Source organism: Mycetomoellerius zeteki, unplaced genomic scaffold (genome assembly GCF_001594055.1).
Source record: "Mycetomoellerius zeteki isolate Tzet28-1 unplaced genomic scaffold, Tzet1.0 scaffold83, whole genome shotgun sequence".
NCBI lineage: Eukaryota > Metazoa > Arthropoda > Insecta > Hymenoptera > Formicidae > Mycetomoellerius > Mycetomoellerius zeteki.
Window position 1 is genome coordinate 241,741 of NW_017257862.1, and position 21,678 is coordinate 263,418.

A 21,678-nucleotide genomic window follows, 5' to 3' on the forward strand; every position below is an offset into this window, starting at 1 on the left:
GAACGAGTTTCTTTTGGACGAGTGCAATGCGGATTGTTGTGGGTTGTTGTGATTCATCGAAAATTCCGACATAGAGCATGGTACCGATTTTCCGTTCATCCTAGTTATCGTCGCGTCTGGCGAATGTGATCCATGCGCATACGATCCACGTACCTACCTAGATTCCAAATCGATCGTTCAACGTGCACCACTCGCGTGGACAGCAGCGTGGCCTAGCGTGGTTACACGAACCGCGATCGTGCCTACAGGCTACGATAGAACAGTGAAGCAGTCCACTCCTTGATTCTGGCTTCCGACACCTTTGCTCTTCTCCTCCGTGCTCCTCCGGCGTTCTCCCGGTGCGTTTTTAACCGGTTTTTACGACAACGAGAAAAATGGATGACACACACGGGTGTTTACGTTACAATTCACGACGAAAATAATGCGCAACGATCATAAATGCGAGAGCAACGCCGTCGACGAACTGAATTGTCGGTCGGTAGATACTATCCAGACGAGCTTCCCTTGGGAAACGACGTCTATCTCACTCGCTCGTTCGCCTGCTCGTACGTTTGCCGCTCTGACTGGAGGAATGAAGAGAGATGAGAGAAAGAAGGAGCGGGAATTGAATTTCTGTGACTGACCGGCCAATCGCGTGAGTCGATCCGAGTCGCCCTGCAGCGAGTTTATTCGCTCGCGCGTCAGCGCCGTCGTCGTTTTTCCGTCAATGTCTTATTCTTTCCCCCATAATATGTATATTTTTTACTTTGTGAAGGATGTAACAGGATATGTGTATGAAAAGTGCATCTAAATCAAATTAAACTTGCTACATGTTGATTGTCAGGCCTCACTGAAAGAAAAATTTTTATCAAGTTTCAACTCTTATATATTCATATCATTTCAGTATAGAGGCAATCAAAAACATATTTTTTTTACTATAATATTTTTTCTTTTTCTAATCTATGAAAAATTATGAAGAACGTCATTGATGTTCCAATTAAGAATCATGACTGAAAATTAAAAAAAAATGTTTAAATACAAATTCGGATTCTAAAAAATATAGAAGTTTAAAATTGCCAATGTCACCGACAAGATACTATTAAAGACGGCCGATCTTACGGAAATTTGCGTGACTATTAACGTTTAAGTTTTAAATGATTATAAGAGATACAGACACTAACGAGATACTATTAAAGATGACCAGCCCTGGGAAAATCTTCTTGACTATCAATGGATTCGGAGAGTCTGAGAATAATTGAAGAACAATGACATTATCGACAATTGATATAAAGGATACAGCAGGACAAAGAGGAGATTTCGGGCCCTGCACGTAATCCATCGCTACAGAGAGCAAAATGAACACTCAAATAAAAATATTTTTGCACGAAGTTTTATCCTAAAAGAACCACGCCATTTCGAGATATTGAAAAAATATGATTTTTCATTAGTTTTTTCTCCACTAAATCTAAACTGAGAGAGAGAGAGATTTAAAAAAAAAATCATAAATATAAAGAGTATCAGAAAGATTAGAGTAACAATTTTTTTGTCCTTCTTAGCTCAAAATTCTGTTTTTAAAAATTCAAGAATTTTTTAAATCGCATTTTTTATATGATCCGAATATTTGATCACTTCTAAAACAATTCAGCAGTTAAATCTTATCATAAATTATATTCCATATTTTGTTCAGATTTTTAGATTTGGTGGAACGTATCGAAAAAATATTTAAACTATATAAAGATCTTAGCAAGAATAAATTTGTATAACATTTTAAAGTAATTTTTAAGTAACTCTCCTTTTATCTAATTATTTTTAAATCATTGTCAAATAATATAATTCAAGAACAAACAAAAAAAAGTTAATTTTACACAAGTAAAAAATAATATTTACCGCAAGATTTCTCCACCGGTGCCAGCAATGTCTCTCCCAGACCTCCTCCTCCTCTCAGAATTGGATTGACATCCTCTTGCACAGGACTCTCGCTTAAAACACTCGCGAATAATACACTGCTCGCGCACGGACTAATTATAATTAATTATAATTATAATAGAATTTCATTGAATGGATTTTGTGAAATGTACATTAGTTCGATAACTTTAACGGCACTCTCGAAGCAAATGCCGCGCGACACGACGCGCGTTCGCGTCAGTTAGTTTACTTTCAATTAAATCGGCGACGAAGGTACGTTAGCTTCCCCGTCGTTGGATTTTTGCACGAAGAGAACGATTTTAGATACTCAAGTATCTAAAAATTTATCTAGATCCACACAGTAAAAATTGCTCCTAGGTACATACATCCTATAGATGTCGAGGGATTTTCAAACATCCAGAGTACGTACCTGAAGAAACTTAGAAGATAAACTTAGAGGCTATACTAAGGATGTTTATAAATATGTCTGCTTATTCTACGTCCATAGGACATCATCGTTTAGATATCATGTTTCTGGATGACTAAATTTCATCCCGTCTTTGTACAGTGGACGTCCATGTTTTTTAGGATGTTAAACTCTGGTCTCTATAATATACGTAAAATACGTAAATGTATATGACATATATGTGTCGAAAGTTGAAATATGCAATTTATCAAAATTTTTATAGAGATCAAAATTTTTCGGATCAAAATACGATATCCAATTTTTTATATTAGTACAATGATAATTACAAATGTCCTGAGCTAATCATATGGTTGTTTTGGATCAAAATGGGATCAATCTAATCAAATTAGGATATCCTAAGGAAATACATTGCTATGTGGAGATATATCATTCAGATCCGAAAATTTTTAGATACTTGAGGAAAACCATTCTTTTCGTGTATATCCTCGGGTACTAAGCCCTCCCACCACGTCAAAGTCGTACGTGAGAAGGAAGATATCATCTGAATAATGTAATATATATACTATTATTATCTATATTATTATGCAACCCAACTAACGCTAAATATTCACAGAAAGTTCGATTCGTATTATCAATGTACTGAATGTTCCGGAACAGTAAAAGAACCGTCACAGAATGTGCAAATGTCGATGAAATATTCAGAATATTATGTGAATATTCCTTGTATATTTCACGAAAATCGCTAGTGAGCACATCTCCGCCGACAGAGGGTCACGGCGAAGAGAATTTACTCGTAAACAAGAATCACCTAGGAGAGAATATAAAGAGCGCAACACTTCGTCTATGAAGTGAGTCCCAAAATTGGGCTTCAAGGTGAAAACGCATTTAATGTGTTTTCCAAAGTAAAATTTTGATTAAAAACTGATTCACAGACGACCTGACCTGGAATTTTTGGAAAAATTAAAATTTTGCCGAATATATATAGAACATATATAGAACATTCTCGGAAAATGTAACAATACACAAATGAAATTTTTAACCGACATTTGAATATTTCTTTTACATTCCATAAATATTCGAAATATTTTGGAGTATTCTTGGAATGTTTTTTCGGGATTTTAGGAACATTATATGAATATTTTAAGATTATTTAGCGTTTGCTGGAAATTATCGGTTAACTTTTCGAAATGGATATCTAACACACATCTGCAATTCACCATCGTGAAATAAATTCAGAACAGATAAAAGGGCTAAATATTTTATTTATAAACAATGTCTGTAAGATATATGATTAGAGTCAATAAAATGGGCTAGCTATTAATAAAAAAGAAAAATGTTTCTTTTATTATGGACAAATAGTCCTCAAGTTATTATACGCTTAACTTTATATACGGATTGTATAACGAAAAGTACACGAAAACAAAAAATTAATTAGATTATTAATTTTACTTAACTATATATAAACTATATTAATTGTAAAAGCAGGAATTGCGTTATTTGCATGAGAGTATTTAATTATATTAACGTTGCTTTTTTATGACACCATTTTCATGTGATACCATTCATACAGACAGGTAGCCGTGTCACGTGTCGCTTTTCTTCACATTTCTTTCTGAAACATAATCGTGAAAAATGCTAGATATAATACGAAACGTTGTATTTTATGAATACACACAGTATACGATTTATACTAGCTCGCACGATTAATTATTCATTAAGGGATCGAGATGACAGTCATGTATCACGGAACAGATATCATCCGAAATTTTAGTGGCTGAGTTCCCCAGCGACTTTTTCGGAAAACGGACTGTTGTTCTAACCTCCAACCGTCTTTTAATTTAAAATTCTTGTTTCATTATCTTAACTATTATAATAAAAAACATATCAAAATTTTATTTCCTTGCGGATTCTTCTACTATATAATAATTATCTTTTTTCATAAAATATTTAAAATAAATTCTGATTTTTCACAATTTCAGAAATATTGATCCGTGGGACCCAGCCACAAAAATTTCGGACCGACAAGTACGCAATTTTATCCCCATAACGATATAAATGGTTTATATGCTGGAAAAATGAATACTTATATATTAATGAATACTTATCGAACAATTATTTAATAATAATGAATTTCTTTTTATACGTATAGAAATTCAATTTCGATAATCTTGTATTTAATAGAGTCCTTCTAGTGAGAGTCGAGACACAAAATCGGAAGTACGCCATGTTTCAATCTTATCGGAAATGACTAATAATTCTTATTCTTCTTTAATAAATAACACCTGCCCTCGGAAAAATAAGAAGGGGGTCAATACGACTAAAATTAAACTGGCGATAATTATTTTAAGATAATTAACTCAGACCGAAGTGAAAAACCATCCACCCCGGCATCACTATCTTGACAAACGTAGTACTACATCTATAAAAATTACTCTCACATATTTACTTTCATTCACTAATCCATTAACAAACTGAAACATGGCGGCCAATCACCGAAGAGGACCGCTTATGTCTCGACTCTTACTAGGCTGCGTTCGAAAATATCACCCGAGTGTCTCCGCCTGTCATTTTATCCTTGTTATTCACTCAATGTTAAATAAAGATAAAACGATACACGGGGAGTTCGAATGATGTTTCCGAACGCAGCCCTAGAGGGACTCTAGTATTTAAAGGCTATCACACGTACAAAAATTTTAGTCGTAATCGTAAGGCCGTAAGCAAATCGGCCAATCACAGTCGAGCGTTTTTAAACGCGAGATCGTAATTTTGATTGTGATTGGTCGATTTACTTGCGACCTTACGATTGCGACTAAAATTTTTGTACGTGTGATGGCCTTAACGTATATGTATGTACCAGAGAGAAACCTGAGAGAGGACATGACGGCCCAAAACTTGTAACCGCGAAATGCTGCCGCGCACTACTGCCCCCTGACAAAATGGATGTAAACTACATAGCAATATCCACTTATCTGAGAGTACATACGTCCACTTTTCAAGGCTGCAGATGATAAATCGATATTTGATCGGTAAATCGTGCTACATTCACAAACTGTGGATAAGAAATATTCGTCTCTGCAATCTTACATGCGTGTGATGTTTATTTCGCTTAAAAGTATTAACATTAAGGTTATATTACACCTATTTTTATAAATGTTAAGGGGATCCTAAAGCCGCCTGTATTATCGACTAAATCATATAATTTTAGTATAACAAATACTTTTTTCTTTTTCACAGATTCGAAAATCCTTTCCCAGAATTAAAGTATACGCATTAATACGTGTTTGTGAGGTAGAGTTTATGCCGAGAACGATAAAAAATTTCGAAATGATATATTTTTTACCATTTTCGACACCGTGACGATATGAGTCACCTAAAAACTTTGATGGAAAGCTCCCACAATGTCTGACTGTGTCCTTACTGGAAAGCACCTAATGCATTCTAGTGTTGCACCACGAAACTAAACTGTGTTCCAATGGCTACGTTTACACCGTGCATTTAGGCCGCGACCTATACAATAGACATCCTTGTTTATCCTGTAGGTTAAACAAGACTGACTACGTTTACACCGTGCGCTTAGTCCGCGACCTATACGATAGGTGTCTTTGTTTAATATACAGGATAAACAAGGACGTGTATTGTATAGGCCGCGGACTAAATGCACGATGTAAACGTAGCCAATAAGTATCTTACACAGTGTAATGTTCTGTGTTCTAGCTGGAAAACAGCCTATATATATATATATATGTTCTAACAATAAGAAGGTGTGGATCATTTGATGGGGCTTGGGGGCTGGGGCGCGGGCATGCGCGTTCGGTGGCGCCGTCGACGGTGCGACGACGTACTTGTACTTTAGTGACAGGCAAGATGGCCGAGCGGTGGTAATGGGTTGTGGTATGCATCGCTGGTGGATTTGCAATTACGGCGCAGCACGGCTGGCCTAGCAATGGCCGAGTATAATATCGATATCGGCAAGCTGCCGGAGGACGTACGAGAGAAGCTAGCCGAGTTAGACCTCGAGCTGTCCGAAGGTGAGTGACCGTTTTCTTTCGACTTCGGCAATGCAATGCCAATCATCCGTCGCCTCTCACGGCGAACTTCGTTCTCTCCATCTCTCGTTTTCTCTCTTACTCGCGCTCGCTGTTTCTGCGTTTATCTCGCTCTTTTTGACTCACCCTGCTGCACCGATAGAATCCCCTAGAAGCCGCCGTTGATAAAATCGATAACATCTTACGGTCGTTGTCGTTCTCATTCCTTGTAGCAAGGAGTCCGAAACTCTTGCTGCTTTTTCAGGGATCGCAGCGTCATTCTTTCTATAAATCAAATAACGGACCAGTATTATTTAAATCTTTGTAAAAAAAGTAAAAAAAACGCCAAGTGTGTGTATGTGTGTGTCCCTTTAAGAAAAATTGTTAATGCCCATTTCTATCAATACAGTTTAACTTTAATCTTGGTTCAATTAACTCTTCATCTTTTTCTAGTTTTAAGAATAAGGAAAAGATGAAGAGTAAGTTGAACTAAGATTAAAGTTAATCTACATTGGTAGAAACGGGCATAAGAGGTATACGAAATATTTACATTACAAACTTCTTTATTAATATTTTCTCATTTTGTACTGTTTTCTCTTTAAATTCTTTAAGAGATTAAATATTATATTCCATTCGAATATGTATACATGTACATTTGAGTTGGAAGATCTTGAATGAGGAGACAATGATATGTACTACTTTTTTTGTTATTAAATAAAAATACGTACCACTTGGGTTGTAACACGAAGATTTAAATGGGAGCATAAACAGTATTTCTTAGGTTGTATAAACAGTATTTCTTAGTGTTGTAAAAAAATTAAAAATACTATTATTTGAATTTTATTTAAAGCAATAAAAATACTATTTCCTTGAGTTCTATTTACAAGTAAATTTTAATATTATTTTTTTTAAGAATTAAAGCTATAATCACTTGGAATAGAGAGGAAAGATCTTGAATGGAAATACAAAGTATCATACTTGAATTTTATTTATTAAAAATAGTACAACAGTTATTTGTTTCAAAGAAAAATATATTCTCTTTGTAATTGGCGTAATTTAAATATTTCATATATTTTTTACAATTTTTTCTTAGAGAAGCACACACATACACTTGACGCCTTTTTAAATCTTTTTTTTTTAAAGGGAATTTTATATTATATATTTAGATATTATGTATTTTGTAGTATTAAGTATAAACAGTACGTGTATCTTTCATGATAAAAGACAATACTTCAATTAAGCATGATTGATAAACAATTAATGTTATACAGGTTAATATTGTATGTAAATTAAAAAAATATCACCTTCATGTTTCATAATTATAACAGACAAATATCACAACGAGGGTCTCTTTTATTATGTAAAATTTGTTATTTGCTTTACTATAAATCACTGTTAAATGAGAAACATGTTTTGATACAACACAGGAAATAATTAGGGAATAGTGAATACAAATTGAGTTCATTTGAAACAACGTAGAAAGCAATTAAGAGATATAAAACTGGTTTACGCCATTTTCATTTTGCCATTTATTATGAATATTTAAACATAGGCAACTTTTTTAATTCATTAATTAATGAATCGTATCATGCACAAATTCAACTCTTATAAAAATAGCATAATAGGATTCATCAATCGATGAATTAAAAACTCCCTTGTAAATCTCTTTAAATTATTATTGCATTACTGAAAATACTTTTATTGTATTGCATTACTGAAAATACTTTTATATAAAAATTTTGCATCCATATTTGATTAATAATAGATGTATTGCTAAATATATACAATATTATTTTATACATATTATTACCAACTTTTTCTGAAAAAGAGATGTGCCATTAAAATCTTAGAACAATTTTTATTCGTAAGTTATTTTTATGAGAGTTATTTAAAGTTTGACTATTAGCTCTTAAACATATTGGCTGGTATTCATAATCGGTTCTTATTTCAAGACCGTCTTAAGTAATGTCTTAAGACGCTAACGCGGCTCTCTGGTTGCTTCGTGACACCTCAAAATAGAATTTAATACGGTCTTGAACATAAGAACTGATTATGAATACCGGCCAATTGTTATACGAGAAAAAAAAGTAAAGTTGAACAAATTTGCGAATAGCAAGTAACGAGATGGCTCCTTTTGCCTACATTATCGTTTGCCTATATCACTTTTGCCGACAGTTCGTTTGCGCATAAAAATTATTGCCTACAACTCGATTGTCTACATGCACTTTCACGCACAAGTAAAAATTTCGAAAACGAAGTCACATTTGCCTACATGTATTATTGCCTACATGAATTATTGCTTACAGCTGGATTACCTACAAGCACTTTTGCACACAAATATAAAGTTAAGGTTAAGTTAAGTAAGAAAATAACTTGTATTTTTAAAGCAGAGAAATTGTGTTTTAAAGCAGAGAATTTATTTTAAAACAGAGAATTCGTGTTTTTAAAACAGAGAATAGTACATGTAGGCAATCGAGCTATGGGCAATAATTTTTGTACGCAAATGAACTGTCGGCAAAAGTGATGTGGGCAAACGATGCTATATGTAATCGATTTGTAGGCTAACGGGATCCTCTCGCAAGTAACGGATTAGAAATAAAATTTCGCTTGCTAATGATTGATGAGTGAGGATTTGTCTATTTATCACAAATATTATAAATATTGTATTAACGAACACAGTTTTATTTTTCTTTTCATTGAGCCGCCTCCAGTTTGGCCCATGTGTTTTTTTATTTTGTATTCGGAATGTAGAATTACGTAGAAAAGGAATTATGTACTGAATGAATTATTCAAAGTTATGGTGAATCATTATTTTTCAGGGAATATCAGAATATCTGCAAATCTTCATATAAGCCATAAATTAAGTGAACACCACCAATTTAGGTCTTTTTTCATCGTGATCTTAATCTTCTCCCTTTTCATGATTTTAAAAGAAAAAATTCATTTTTTTTATCGAATATAAAGTATTCTCCATATGAATTTTATATCAAATAATGGATAAGTAAAACAGATAATATTTTATTTTTTCAATCAAATTTTGTTCATTTTATTTTCAAACCAAATTTCAACTTTTCGTTTTCCACACATGCATTTTGAGGGAATATAAGAAAAGCAATATGGTTGAAGAAAGTGTTCAATCATCATGAGAGCTCCAAAAAGGAACGTTATTAGAATTTTTCTGAATCTTTACGTCCAATGGATTCCTCACAGTAATGCATCAACTATTATATATGTATTGTCTATTGATAATAATTTAATATATGTAGTTTTATTTTTTTTAGGTGAAACTATCTTATGCAATAATGTAAACCATTTTAGCCATTCAATAAGTATAGTATTCACAGAAATGAAAATCATAATTCTCTCTTCAAAGAAAAGATGATTAAAACAAAGATATTTTTTCCCACATTATTTTTGCCTGATGAAACATGGTTTTTGAGCGCAAGGTGCAAATTTGTCTCTTGAGATCATCTTTCACAATAAAAAGGACGAAAAAAGACTAAAAATGGGAGTATGTGAAGTTAGCATCCCAACTATAATACTCAGGAGTTCTGATTAGAGTTCCCACTTCCTTTTGACAAGACGAATAATTCCCTATAATTTATAGCAAGAGTTTCACTTAATCTTCCGTTGGCGGACACAGGGTCTCGCGAGACCCGCGAGTTAGAGTTGTTTACTTTTCTCAACTGTGAAGAAAATGATTAAATGGATATTTCTTGCTATGATAAATATGTGTTTTTATTTCTCCTTCTACATATTTTACACATGTAATAAAAAACTGCTTTTTAAACGTTTTAAAACAATTTCATTCTTGGGTCACTTTTGACCCTGCGTCCGCCGTGCATGCGAGTATCACGACGTCCGCTGTCCGAGGGTTAATAACCATTTTTAAATAATTAAAAAAATGGGGTGCTAACTTCTTATCGAAAATCGAGATCGAATAGTTCTGAACGGGGTATATGAAGTTAGCACCCTAACCTATAGTACTCAGGAGTTCTGATTAGAGTTCCGGTTTCCTTTTGACGAGACGAATAGTTCTATATAATTTATAACAAGAGTTCCGCTTAATAACTATTTTTAAATAATTTTTAAAAAATGGGGTGCTAACTTCTTATCGAGATCGAATAGTTCTGAGCGGCTCAATAGCTTCATTTCGTGAATATCTAGAGTTCCTGACGTATAAAAAAAATTTTTGGAAAATCAATTTTTAGATAGAATAGTTTTGATAAGAGTTCCTACTTCTTTTTTACGAGACGAAGAGTCCTCTGTATTTTTTAAAGCGCGATTCGCTTAATAACAATTTTTTAATAATTTAAAAAAAATGGGGTGCTAACTTCATATCGAAATTCGAGATAGAATAGTTCTGAGTAGCTTAATTTTGTAATAGCTCTATTTTGTGAATAACTAGACTATTATGAAAATTGTAAAATGGTAGAGGACTTTTCTTCTCAGTTTAGTCCATTCTGCCTCTATGCGAAAGATTTTTCCAAACACCCTGTTTATATATTGTATATAAGTACATTATAATTGTCGCACAATGTTCGCTTTATGCCGACATATCATACACGTTTTCTATGGAAAAATTTTAAAGTAATTTACACATGTCTTTTGATTTCCAAGAGTCATTGATCACGAATGGCATGTGAACGGTGTAGATTTTTACATCCGAACAAGATTTATTATGCGTTTTTTACGAGAACTTATTGTATATCAAATCCATGTAAAACTGTATCTGAAAAGGGCTCAATCTGGTAGCCGAAACTTGTAATTTCTGTTATTTATTTATGTGTTTCTCAATTTATTTAATTAAATGTTATTTTATATTCAGATTGACTCAATCTTTCATGTTTCACCAATTTTCGGACTATAATTTTTACGTATTGACTCTTACTTCGCCCTTTATTTATTATTTTTATTTATATATATAAACTGAGATTAGCTAAATATTACTGAGGATGCGTTCCACTTAACGTTCGCAATGCTCGCATGTATCATCTCCTTGTTCAATATTTTACGACAAGAAGGAAATTATGTTCGGGAGCATTATGAACGTTAAGTGGAACGAACCTTAGAGGTTCAGGTTTAAATCGAGTTAGTGGAATTGTTGGGCATTAGAACAATTTAAGAAGCATTGTTTTTGTTATGATATTTCTTTAACACATTAAGTGTTGTGTCGATCACTGATGACATTGATGACTGACGACACAAAATTTAATATCTTTATACTAAAAATTGAAAGACTTCAAGATTAGTAAAAAGAAAATATAGCTAAATACTGCGTAAATGGAAAATAAAATAGGCTCGACACTTAACATGTTGATTAGATATTTATTGCGTGTTATCAAGTTATTAGTTTCCGATGCAGAAAAATGAGTGGACGATTCATCGAATAAAATAATAGAAAATTATTTTATTTCATAATTGCTGTGTTATTAAGCCAATTAAGGACAACGTATTCATCTCAACGATTACCGCGATCTTACGGATAGTCTCATAGCAATGTTGCTTAAGCCTAAAGATTATCGTTAATTTGTACAAACATACACATGTCTACTGAGATCGATAAAAAGCATCACTTATACTCGTAATTTTTCTAAATTGAGCTCTTATATTTTTTTACTATCTTTTGCTTCTCTGGTTTTTTATTACTTCTTTCGCATCGCTCTGCCGATACGTCGCGTTCGTGCGACCTTATCGTAGTATAAAACTCGTCATTTTTCTCTGTCTTATTGTTATTCAAAGTATCACTTTTATTTTAAAATCAGGATCAGCATGATAGACTCCGGAATACACATCGACAATGTAATAAATCCTTAATTAATCTTTTGCTTTTTTATCAAACGTTTTGTTTCATCGAGTAACAGGAATGAAAGGAGAACAGGGTTGATTAACTACGATTTTGTCGCACGCAACACAGGTACAGTCCACCTTCGTGGATCGTTTGTAAAATCAAGATCACCGGTTTCGTCGGACCAATGTCAAGTCGCTTTGAAAGCCCAGCATGTTCCATAGACACACTCCTTGTGCTTATCTGCCATTAATAATGTTTTTCTTCCACACCACATTCTGACAATATATCTATTTATATATTTTAATGATCCATTCTGCCACAAGACACCTAAGCTAATATCCTCGGTGTGTGAGTACATAATCATGATTCACATGATACTTAGAATTCTGGAGAATCGTATCGTATGATTAGAGAGAAACATCCCATAAAATATTTTAACTATAAAACGTCCCATGATTTTCGATCTCAATTATATTATAAGATTTCACCATAATACTATTTGATTAATTAATATTATTTCGAAAATAGTTGATCACACTCTTTTCTTAATACTTCGTAATAAAATGTGAAATCTATAGTTGTAGGATAGGTAAGACAAATTTGGAAAGTATTACCGTGCTGCTATTTCGAACCGCCTAGTCATTCGTAATTGCAAGTGAAGCCGAAGCCAAAGCATTTAACTTCATAAGATTATTGAATATAAACGTATCTTAAATCTTATTCGTAAAAAGAGCCACCGATATTTACAATAGTAACCGATACTTATAGTAATCGATTCATAAATCGAAACTTTTTCCTCGAACGAAGTAATATTAAATAGCGATTCTCTTAATTGGCATCAATTTCGAATATTTTTTTCGTGATTAGATTCCGTGAAACACATCAAGCAATTACAGTTGGCGCAAAATGCACGAACTGAGTTTCTAAAAAAGAGGTATGATGGAAGGAAAGATTTGTGGGATCGAGATTTCGCGAATAACGTAGGGAAGAAAATTATAAATTAACGATTATTTGATTGACATGCTCGCGGCTTTTAACGTCGCGGACTGTAACAATCCCGCTAGGGAATTGCGGTCGATCCTCGTATAATCCCACCTTAAGAATCTTTCTTGTAAGCAGACAGGGAACAGAGTCAGGATCTCGAATGTTGCGGTGGAGCTCGAGCAGCACGTGAGCGAGAGGTCGCGTCGACTCGGTAAAGGATGCCGAGCGAGATGAAACGATGGAGAGTGGGATGCTGTGTGCGAAGAAGACAGGCGAGAGTGGACGAACGACATGCCATCCCACTTCCACGTCCTTCTGTCTCTCTTTTACATTCTCTTCTTCGTCCGCTCGTTTCTGTGCGTTTTCTCTACTCTTCCGTCTAGCGACTTTTACATGCGCGAGCCAGCTTCCCATAGCATTCTCTCTCTCTCCCCCCCTCTCCCTCTCCCTCCCTTCCCTCCTTACTCTCTATTTCTCGTTCTCTGTCTCCGAACTCTCCCCGCGTGCAAGAGAATTGCCTTGAGTCGTGGAGAGTGCACAAAATGCCAGTAATTCGACGCGACTTGGAGTACGCGCCTCGACAGCGAAACGAAGCGGGCACCTCGTGAATTTGAACGTGCGAACTGTCGTCACGCGAACTTGGAGCGTGCTCATGATTTCATGCGTAAGATCTTCTGAAACTCTTTGAAGAAAGAATTTTATTTTATACAAAGCGATTGTGTAAACTCAACGCGCGAGTAAATTATTTCGCGTATCTCGCGACGTGAGTGAGGTTTTTATTTTTCAATTGAAAGCGAATAGAAAAGCGTGTATCCGTGAATATCCGTAGCAGTAACGATAGTGATTTTAAGCGGTCGTCAGAGATTTGTGAGTGTCTGGACGGGAGTGCTTCATTTTCGTCAGGTGTCAATCATTTCAGTGAACATTTTGCTAAAATTTTGTAAGAATCTAGTAGTGCTAAGTGTATCTTTAGTGTGTTACGAACGGATTATACGTTTAAGTAATGAAGAAAGATATATTGCATAGTGCGCAGATTTTCGTCGGTTAAATGGCAGAACTTTGGTTTAACATAATATTTCAATATATTTTTTCCTTTTTGACTAAGGAAAATAAAATCAAATTTAACAACAATTTTTTTACATTAAACACTGATTCATTCAGAAAATTGCACTCAAATTATCAAGAGATTGCGTGGAGAACGATGGAAAGAAAGGATGTGAGACAAATGCTGTAATCGTCCGAGGACATAGAAAATATCTGTTGAAGTTTCAGGATACTTTCGTGTTAAGTCACTGATCGAAATAGATTCGAAGGAAATCATAATTGATAAGATAAGAATTGATTAACGAAAAAATAATAGCGTGATCTAAAAAAAGTTGAGTATTATTGAAAAAATGATTATCAGTAATACGAATATATTAAATAGGGGCGCATACATAGATAAATATATAAATTAGGAAAATATATTGAGAATATATTACCTTGATAATCTGAAGTTATCAATTTGAGAGAATTGCTTGAACTCAACAACAATAATTATAATAAGAAAAAATAATGTTCGTCGAACTTGTCTTGCTTGAGAAGAAATTACTTTCTCGATACCGAGTGCATTAACTTTAAAGGCGCTCATATAATTCGTACTGAATCTTTTCGTTTAAAATGATCATTCCGGTTGAACCCAGGACATGGAAGAAAAGGAAAGAGGAGGGCAATGAGGAAGAGGGAGGAGGAGTGGCAATGGTGGCACAGCAACACGGCGTTGAAAAAGGAAAGCCACGCTGATCATCCACGACTGGAAGACCTCGACGTTGCACTTTAGCACAACAACGAAAAAGAACGAAAGAGAGAAAGAGGGAGGAAGGACGAGGAGAAGAATACGGATAGCAAAAGGGCAAGGAGGGCAAAAAGAAAAGAGAAACAAAGAATAAAGGAACTAAGAAGGAGAAACAGAGAAAGGAAGCAACGAACGAGGGAAAAGTATCCATAAATTCATTTTTGTTTTCGTAAATATTCCTTTTTGTAAATCCAAGATTATCAAGATTTATTGACTTCACAAACTTTTCCATAGATTTTTTATTATACGGAATATTTGCATTATATATTCTTTTATCTCATATATAGACCTTTTTGATTCGCGAATGCATCCATTAATCTTTGCTACACAAATATCATTTAGAAATAGTATAAATTTGTAGCGATTCTACTTCCGTGAGTCAAAATTTGTCGCGTTGCCTCATGAGGCCCCTCACCTTTCAAAACCTGAGAAGGCTCGTTAGTCGCAAGAAGGACCGCAACGAACCTTCCTTCAAGCGCAGCGAGTCCTTCAAGAGAATTTCTATTAGGAAAAGTTATCTGGACCGGGGTAAACGACGGAATCGTTTCCAAAAAAATCTGGAACCTGTTATTAATTCTTCCTCGCAACAAGTGACGAACGATAAAATTGTTAATCAACAAATTAAGGAGCAAGAATTCAAGAAAGATCAAAAACGTTCTCTCAGTCGCGACTCTATCACTTATGACGAGTGGCTTCAAGGAGTCAGTTCTTCTTCCCACGAAAAGCTTCACGAAGATCATCTCGAATCTCTTCAGCATCCTAAGCCAACGAAGACCTCAAAATTTGTCAAATATACTGACACGGATTCGGTTATTGAGGATCTGAAAATTCTTGAGCTCGATGCCTCACCTATTTTAACACCTAAATCTAAATCCTTTGGAATCGTTACGGAGCTAGGTCGGGATCAGACAACCAATGGACATGATACTTTTTGGATTCAAGAGTCCTCTGTAGAAGGATCGCTCAGTGTTAACATCAGTCTTGGCAGAATATGGAGAGATGCGGTACCATTTCCGGTCTCAGTTCCGCTATCGGCTCCTTCCTATTCCTCTGTCTCGAATTCTTTAGTTCATCATTATCTGGATAGCGCTTTAAAGGAGAAGAAACCGCAGCCAACTGTCGCAAGAACGATTTCAGCGCCAGAGAAGTCCGTTAGCAAGGAAACTTCGTCATCCTTTGGATTTTCTCTTAGGATCGCCAGATTCGCTGATTTCAGGCCAGGGTGATTAGTTTTTCGATTAACAGTTGATCATTGAAAATGGAGAAATGATAAGAGTATTTTTCTTTGATTGATTTACCTTTGTTGAATTCAAATCTTTGATTTTTTGTCGATAAGTCTTATTTTAAGTAATTAATTACGATACTCGAAAGCTCTTCAGAAGTTTTGATCTTTCGTTGTTTTAAACGAGAAGGATCTGATTGCGTACATCATTAATTGACCAATTTAATACAAAATATTCTTATTAGTAATATATAAACTAGGAAATTACTAGACATCGATGTGAATACTATCAGGATGTAGGCTAACGGGGTCCACTCGTTTTAAACAACTGGACAAAATGCGAATGTAATCTGTATTTAAGGTGATTTTTTAGTAAATCGAGTTACCATATAAATGTTTAATTTCTTTATATAATGAAGTTGAAGCATCGAACTTGACGTATGCAAAATTTTAGGATAGGTTAACGATGAAATAAGAGAAAAAGATATTGAAAATGCAATTTTCAACATATAACTTAGTGACAGGTAAGAATTGGAGACGCTTCTTTGACTAACTACATACATACAAATATTACCATATACTTCTCTAAAAAACGAGATTATAATAATTTAAAAAATAACGATTGTAATGGTCATAAAAAAGTAATAGATGAACGACCATTCTGAAAAGGTATTTAATATTGAAATGGCAAAATATCGAGTAACATATAACTTCACCTTTCGTTTGGTGAAGATGAAGCTCTTGATCTCATTGCAGATTGGAATAAATTTTCCCTTTTCTCTTCAACTTTCTTCTTTTACAAATTTTTCTTTATAAAAACCTTGCTTGCAATATATTATATATTGTACTTTGATGATGCAACGTTGCTAAATTATCAAATTAACAAATTGTACAAGAAATCAACTTCCTTTTATTTCATCACTTTTGTATATTATTATGTGTTTCACTTTTGTATACTATTATGTGTTTCATACTATTCCATTAAGATATGTACGTAGTTTTAATATTATATCCAAATTATGAAAATATTTGTAACTTTGAGTAGGCCCTAGAGAGGCACCTAAAATTTTCGGTATTTTACTAAAGAACCACCTTAATATGTACATACATAAAAAATAATAAAAATTAATTGTAGTCTTTAATAATGAAATTTTTCTTTGGTTGAACATATTAATGGAGAGATCTACATACTGCTCGTATTTTCGCAATGAATTTCACTGATTGAATCAAATATTGCGTTGTTCAAGAATTCGATTGCAATCGACATTGCTTGGCTTTAGGATGACGCGACATGGTCTTTTTCGCCGGAAAACACCAAAACCATCGCCAAGTGTGAGCACGGAAGGTTACTTCAAACGAACGAGTGCGTCTAGACATTCTAGTTCTCGTCGTCGAAGTGGTAAGAGAACTTCTCAACGCGCTAACAAGAAGAATCAGAAACCTGCGGTTCGTATCAACAGTCCAGTATGGTTTATTCCACCCGAAAGACGTCGCTCGAGACGTCAACGCCGAGTCTGGCAAGAAATCCGATATTTCCCCGATGATGAGAGTCCAATCCTAGATAGAATTAACGACTGGTCGTCGAACGTGTCAGACGATCAGTTCGACGATCAAAAGCTGCTGCTGTCAGGTGATTTCAATGAGCGTCGGGAAGATGATGCCTTGAACTCGATTGTTTCGTCGTCCTTTGGTTCTTTCTCAGCGACATCATCTTCGTCATCGGCTTGTCTGGTTCAAAAAATAAGCGACTTTAACGAGGATAAGCTATTCTCTGAGGAGCTAAGAACTAACGGTCTTCTGGTGCGGGGGGCCACTTGGAAGCTTTCGGCGACAACAGCAACGATGATGTCAACGCCAGCGAGAACGATCATTTCTGGAAATTATTTTGCCAGCAGTCAATTCCTTACCTTTCTAGCCAAGGACATTGTCAAAGAAAGGTCAAAAAACGAAAGTTTCAACACAGGTTACAAATGTCTCTCGTCACCGTCAAGCGACAGTGAAAACGATGATGTTGATCGCTTCAGTGAACGCAAAAAAAATTTTCCACAGCGACAGCAGCATTTAAAAAGGCAAAAATCGGAATTTAGAAGGAGACCATTACGTCGGAAGTCGCAATTGAGAAAAGCATCCGCTCAGCCGGTATTCCTCGTGCGCAAGTGCTCATCCTTGAGGAAACATTCCAGTAAGATCCGAATATAGTTCTGTAGATTGTTCGGGAAATGACAATAATAGCCAAGGATGTCAAATTCTTTAAATCTTAGATCGCTATTTTATTATTACAAAATAATGCAAAAGTAGCCTAAGTCCCAAGTATTGCTCTGTAAGAAGAAAAGAGCAAATCTAAAGAAATTTTTTAATATGATCGCCCTAAGTTTCCACAAATTTACAGGTTTTAGGTCGGTATTTATAATCTGTTCTTATTTCAAGATCGTTCTAATATCTTAAGATGCGAATGCGATTCTATAATTGGTTTATGACATCTTAAGACTGTACTTAAGATGCTCTTAAAATAAGAATGAACTATGAATATCGGCCCTACTACTAGACTGATCACTTCGTCGCCATGTTACCAAGTAGTATTTTTTATATGGGTTGCCATTTGTTGGTCTACATTTGTTACTCATACATGAGGGAGAGTTGGCCAAGTTGTATCGACGGTTAAATCGCATTTTCATTGTAATTTTTAAACGAAACGTTTCTTTTTTATGTGACGACAAATGTGACGCTAGTGACATTATTTAAGTATTGTTGTTTTTGTTTTGTCTTCGGGCCATCCGTTTACATTCAAAATAATTTTCTTTGCGTCTTTGATGTAAGTTTTCATACAATTTACCTAAGATGTGATGAGCACAAGGCGAGTAATTGAAGCTTAGTCTAGACACATGCACATGCGTGCACACACATACACACACTACTATAATTAGTATTTAAATTCTTTTTGTGTACAACATCAAATTAGCAATATGTTTGTGGGTTATGTTACTGTTGATAAATTTGTCAAAATAGAGGGAATTGGGTAAACCGTTCTTCTCTTTAGTCTTTATATTGTACCTACACATTTAAGATAAAATAATATATTGAAACTGTGAATAGTTGAATAATACTTGTCGCTAGTCTTTATATTGTATTTATATTTAAGATAAAATAACATTTTAAGATTGAGTAATTAAATAATACTTTATAATTACTAAATTTTTATATTTGTATAAGAAAAAGTATGTTTGTATTGAGTCTGTTTAAGATAACTTATTAAAAATTATTCATGATATTTGTTGAATTTAAAAAAAATTTAGATCTTTCTTTGGCAGATTCAAAATGACGGACGTAAATGCTGAAGGTATTCCAATTACGATGAAATGTGGTATTGAGAAGTTGTTAGAGCTGCTGATTTTGAATCCGATATTAAATTTTGAAAATTAAAAACGACGGGACCAGGTATGGCGGACCAAAATGCAAAAAGTAGTCATACCTTAATATCGACTTGTATCTTTAAGTTTTTCGGCTCGCTGAACACATATTTGTGTTCAGGGGGTCGATCATGTACTTTCACGTGAAACTTTTCACATTTTATTTTCCACTTTTCACTTTTCATTTTTCACTCGTCAAGATTTCACGTGTAACTTTTCACGCATAGCGATTATGTATGTAGTTTACCCTGACAAAAAAGACATTTTTATATATGCACATACATACATGTATAACTTTTCTTCCGTCAATGCAATATTAACAATCTTATTCTTTTTTTTCTTCTTATCTACGACAGTCACGACTTCATTCCGAAGTATATTTATTAATTCCCTAGATTTCCGTTTTTTCGCCACCTCGATATATGGCGGAAAAATTTACTTGAACAATTTCACATTTTCACAGTTTGGAGAGTTACATGATCCTACGGAATCGTACATGATCATAGAGTTCACGTAAAATTTTTCACTTTTCACGTTTCCGCTCTAGGGAAAAAGTTACATGATCGTCCCTAAGAATTACAAAATTTAAAATGGCAGGTCGGATATGACAACATTCATGTACTTGCACGCCTGTAGTTAACCTACGGGTTCGTTCATAATTATCAGAGTCCACCACGTAGAAGTTACAGTACTTTTTTTTAGACTCCTCTGGGGTGCTTTATGTGAGTCCCCTTGCCTCTTACAGTTCACTGCGTTTTTCATGCGGGAATGCGCGTTGTGTAGTTGTGAAAAAGTAAATTATTTTCGCGTGCCAGTAAATTTTTGTTGCTTTTCTGCGGTGCTAATTTGTATAGAAGATTCGATGAAATTTATTTTTAAGTTATTTATAAATAAAAAGATAAAAAGGTAAATGGTGATATATAATTCAAATCTAACTAATAGAAAGTACTTTTAACATAACAACTTCTACATTTAAATAATTTTATGGAAAGTACTATAATAGAAAAAATAATTATAAATTAACAACTCCTATATCTTAATAAGGTTTATTACACTATTTTCTTTAAGGTTGTTGAATGTAGGAGTTAGCAGGTTAGAAATATTATTTTATTAAATGCACCTTTTTCTCTTGATCTGGGTATGTGTAGGACATTAATAAATTTTGATTATAATTACACGGAAATTATGCGTTATCTCCGTGTCCAAATCCATTCTTAGAATGCCAACGTTTCGTGAACATTGCAGTTCACGTCATTAGACCGAAGAGCAATCTGATACTGAGCTGTTCCTCCCGATGATTCATTTTATATGTGTTTTTTAAGGTGGGGCAGAGGGGTGAAGGAAAGAGAGTGGGGGTGTGGGCGAGAATATCAATCATCACGTACAGTAAGAAATTGTATAAAAATATAAAATTTCGTACGTAATGATTGATATTCCGTAATAAAAGGCTGACTTTTACGAAAGTAATCCTATGTATAATTTAAATTAAACAATTACATACGAAACTTAAAAGTGAAATCTCTTTATCATTGTATGTAAAATTGAAACGCTTACTGCAAAAGTGCCGAACTATTAAAATTCGGTTTCCTATTATAAAGCGTTATTAACTTATAAAACTATTAATGCTTTACAATAAGAAACCGAATTTCAACAGTTAGACATTTTACCATAATTGTCTCAATTATAAATATTTAACAAGCGAGTCAATGTAGAAGGATCCCACGCGATGTTTGCCCCTAAGCGCGCCATTTTCAGACGCTTATACAATTAGCTAACTTTAATCGTTTATAATTTGAAAACTATTGTAGTCTCGACATTTTTGTATAGAAGGTTTTTGTCTCAGAATGTTCCATAGAATCTGCCAGCGAAAGGACATCCCAGCATTTTAGGACATTCTGTACATGAATCGTCGTTATGTATATTCGGGGATGGGAAATGAGTAACACCGTTATTTTTGTCATTATTTTTTATAATTACGATTATCATATCAGGGGCATAGGTTGTCGATATCTGATCGAACTAAATTTTACAGAAATTACTTTTTTGTGGATTAGAATCATTCAAAGGAGTGAAGCAGAAAGAATTAAAAAAAATCGAAAAATAA

The 21,678-nt window shown here is 34.3% G+C and overlaps 2 protein-coding genes across 6 annotated transcripts in view; one reads left to right on the forward strand and one right to left on the reverse strand.

Moving 5' to 3' along the window:
- The window catches only part of Ae2 (anion exchange protein Ae2), a 43,064-nt gene extending 42,835 nt beyond the window's left edge, over positions 1-229 (reverse strand). For both annotated transcript variants that reach the window (XM_018459533.1, XM_018459528.1), the window contains exon 1: positions 158-229. The gene's annotated coding sequence lies outside the window, so the exon portion shown is untranslated. The remainder of the gene's footprint in view (positions 1-157) is intronic.
- A 5,943-nt stretch (positions 230-6,172) lies between these two features.
- DIP2 (disco-interacting protein 2) overlaps positions 6,173-21,678 on the forward strand; it is a 49,641-nt gene continuing 34,135 nt past the window's right edge. For 3 of the 4 annotated variants that reach the window (XM_018459502.1, XM_018459503.1, XM_018459504.1), the window contains exon 1: positions 6,173-6,339. In XM_018459502.1, the coding sequence (XP_018315004.1) occupies positions 6,255-6,339 (85 nt within the window). In that variant the 5' untranslated portion in view covers positions 6,173-6,254. Of the gene's footprint in view, positions 6,340-14,772; positions 16,168-17,447; positions 18,350-21,678 lie in introns of those variants that run through there. The other variant, XM_018459505.1, reaches the window with a different exon arrangement.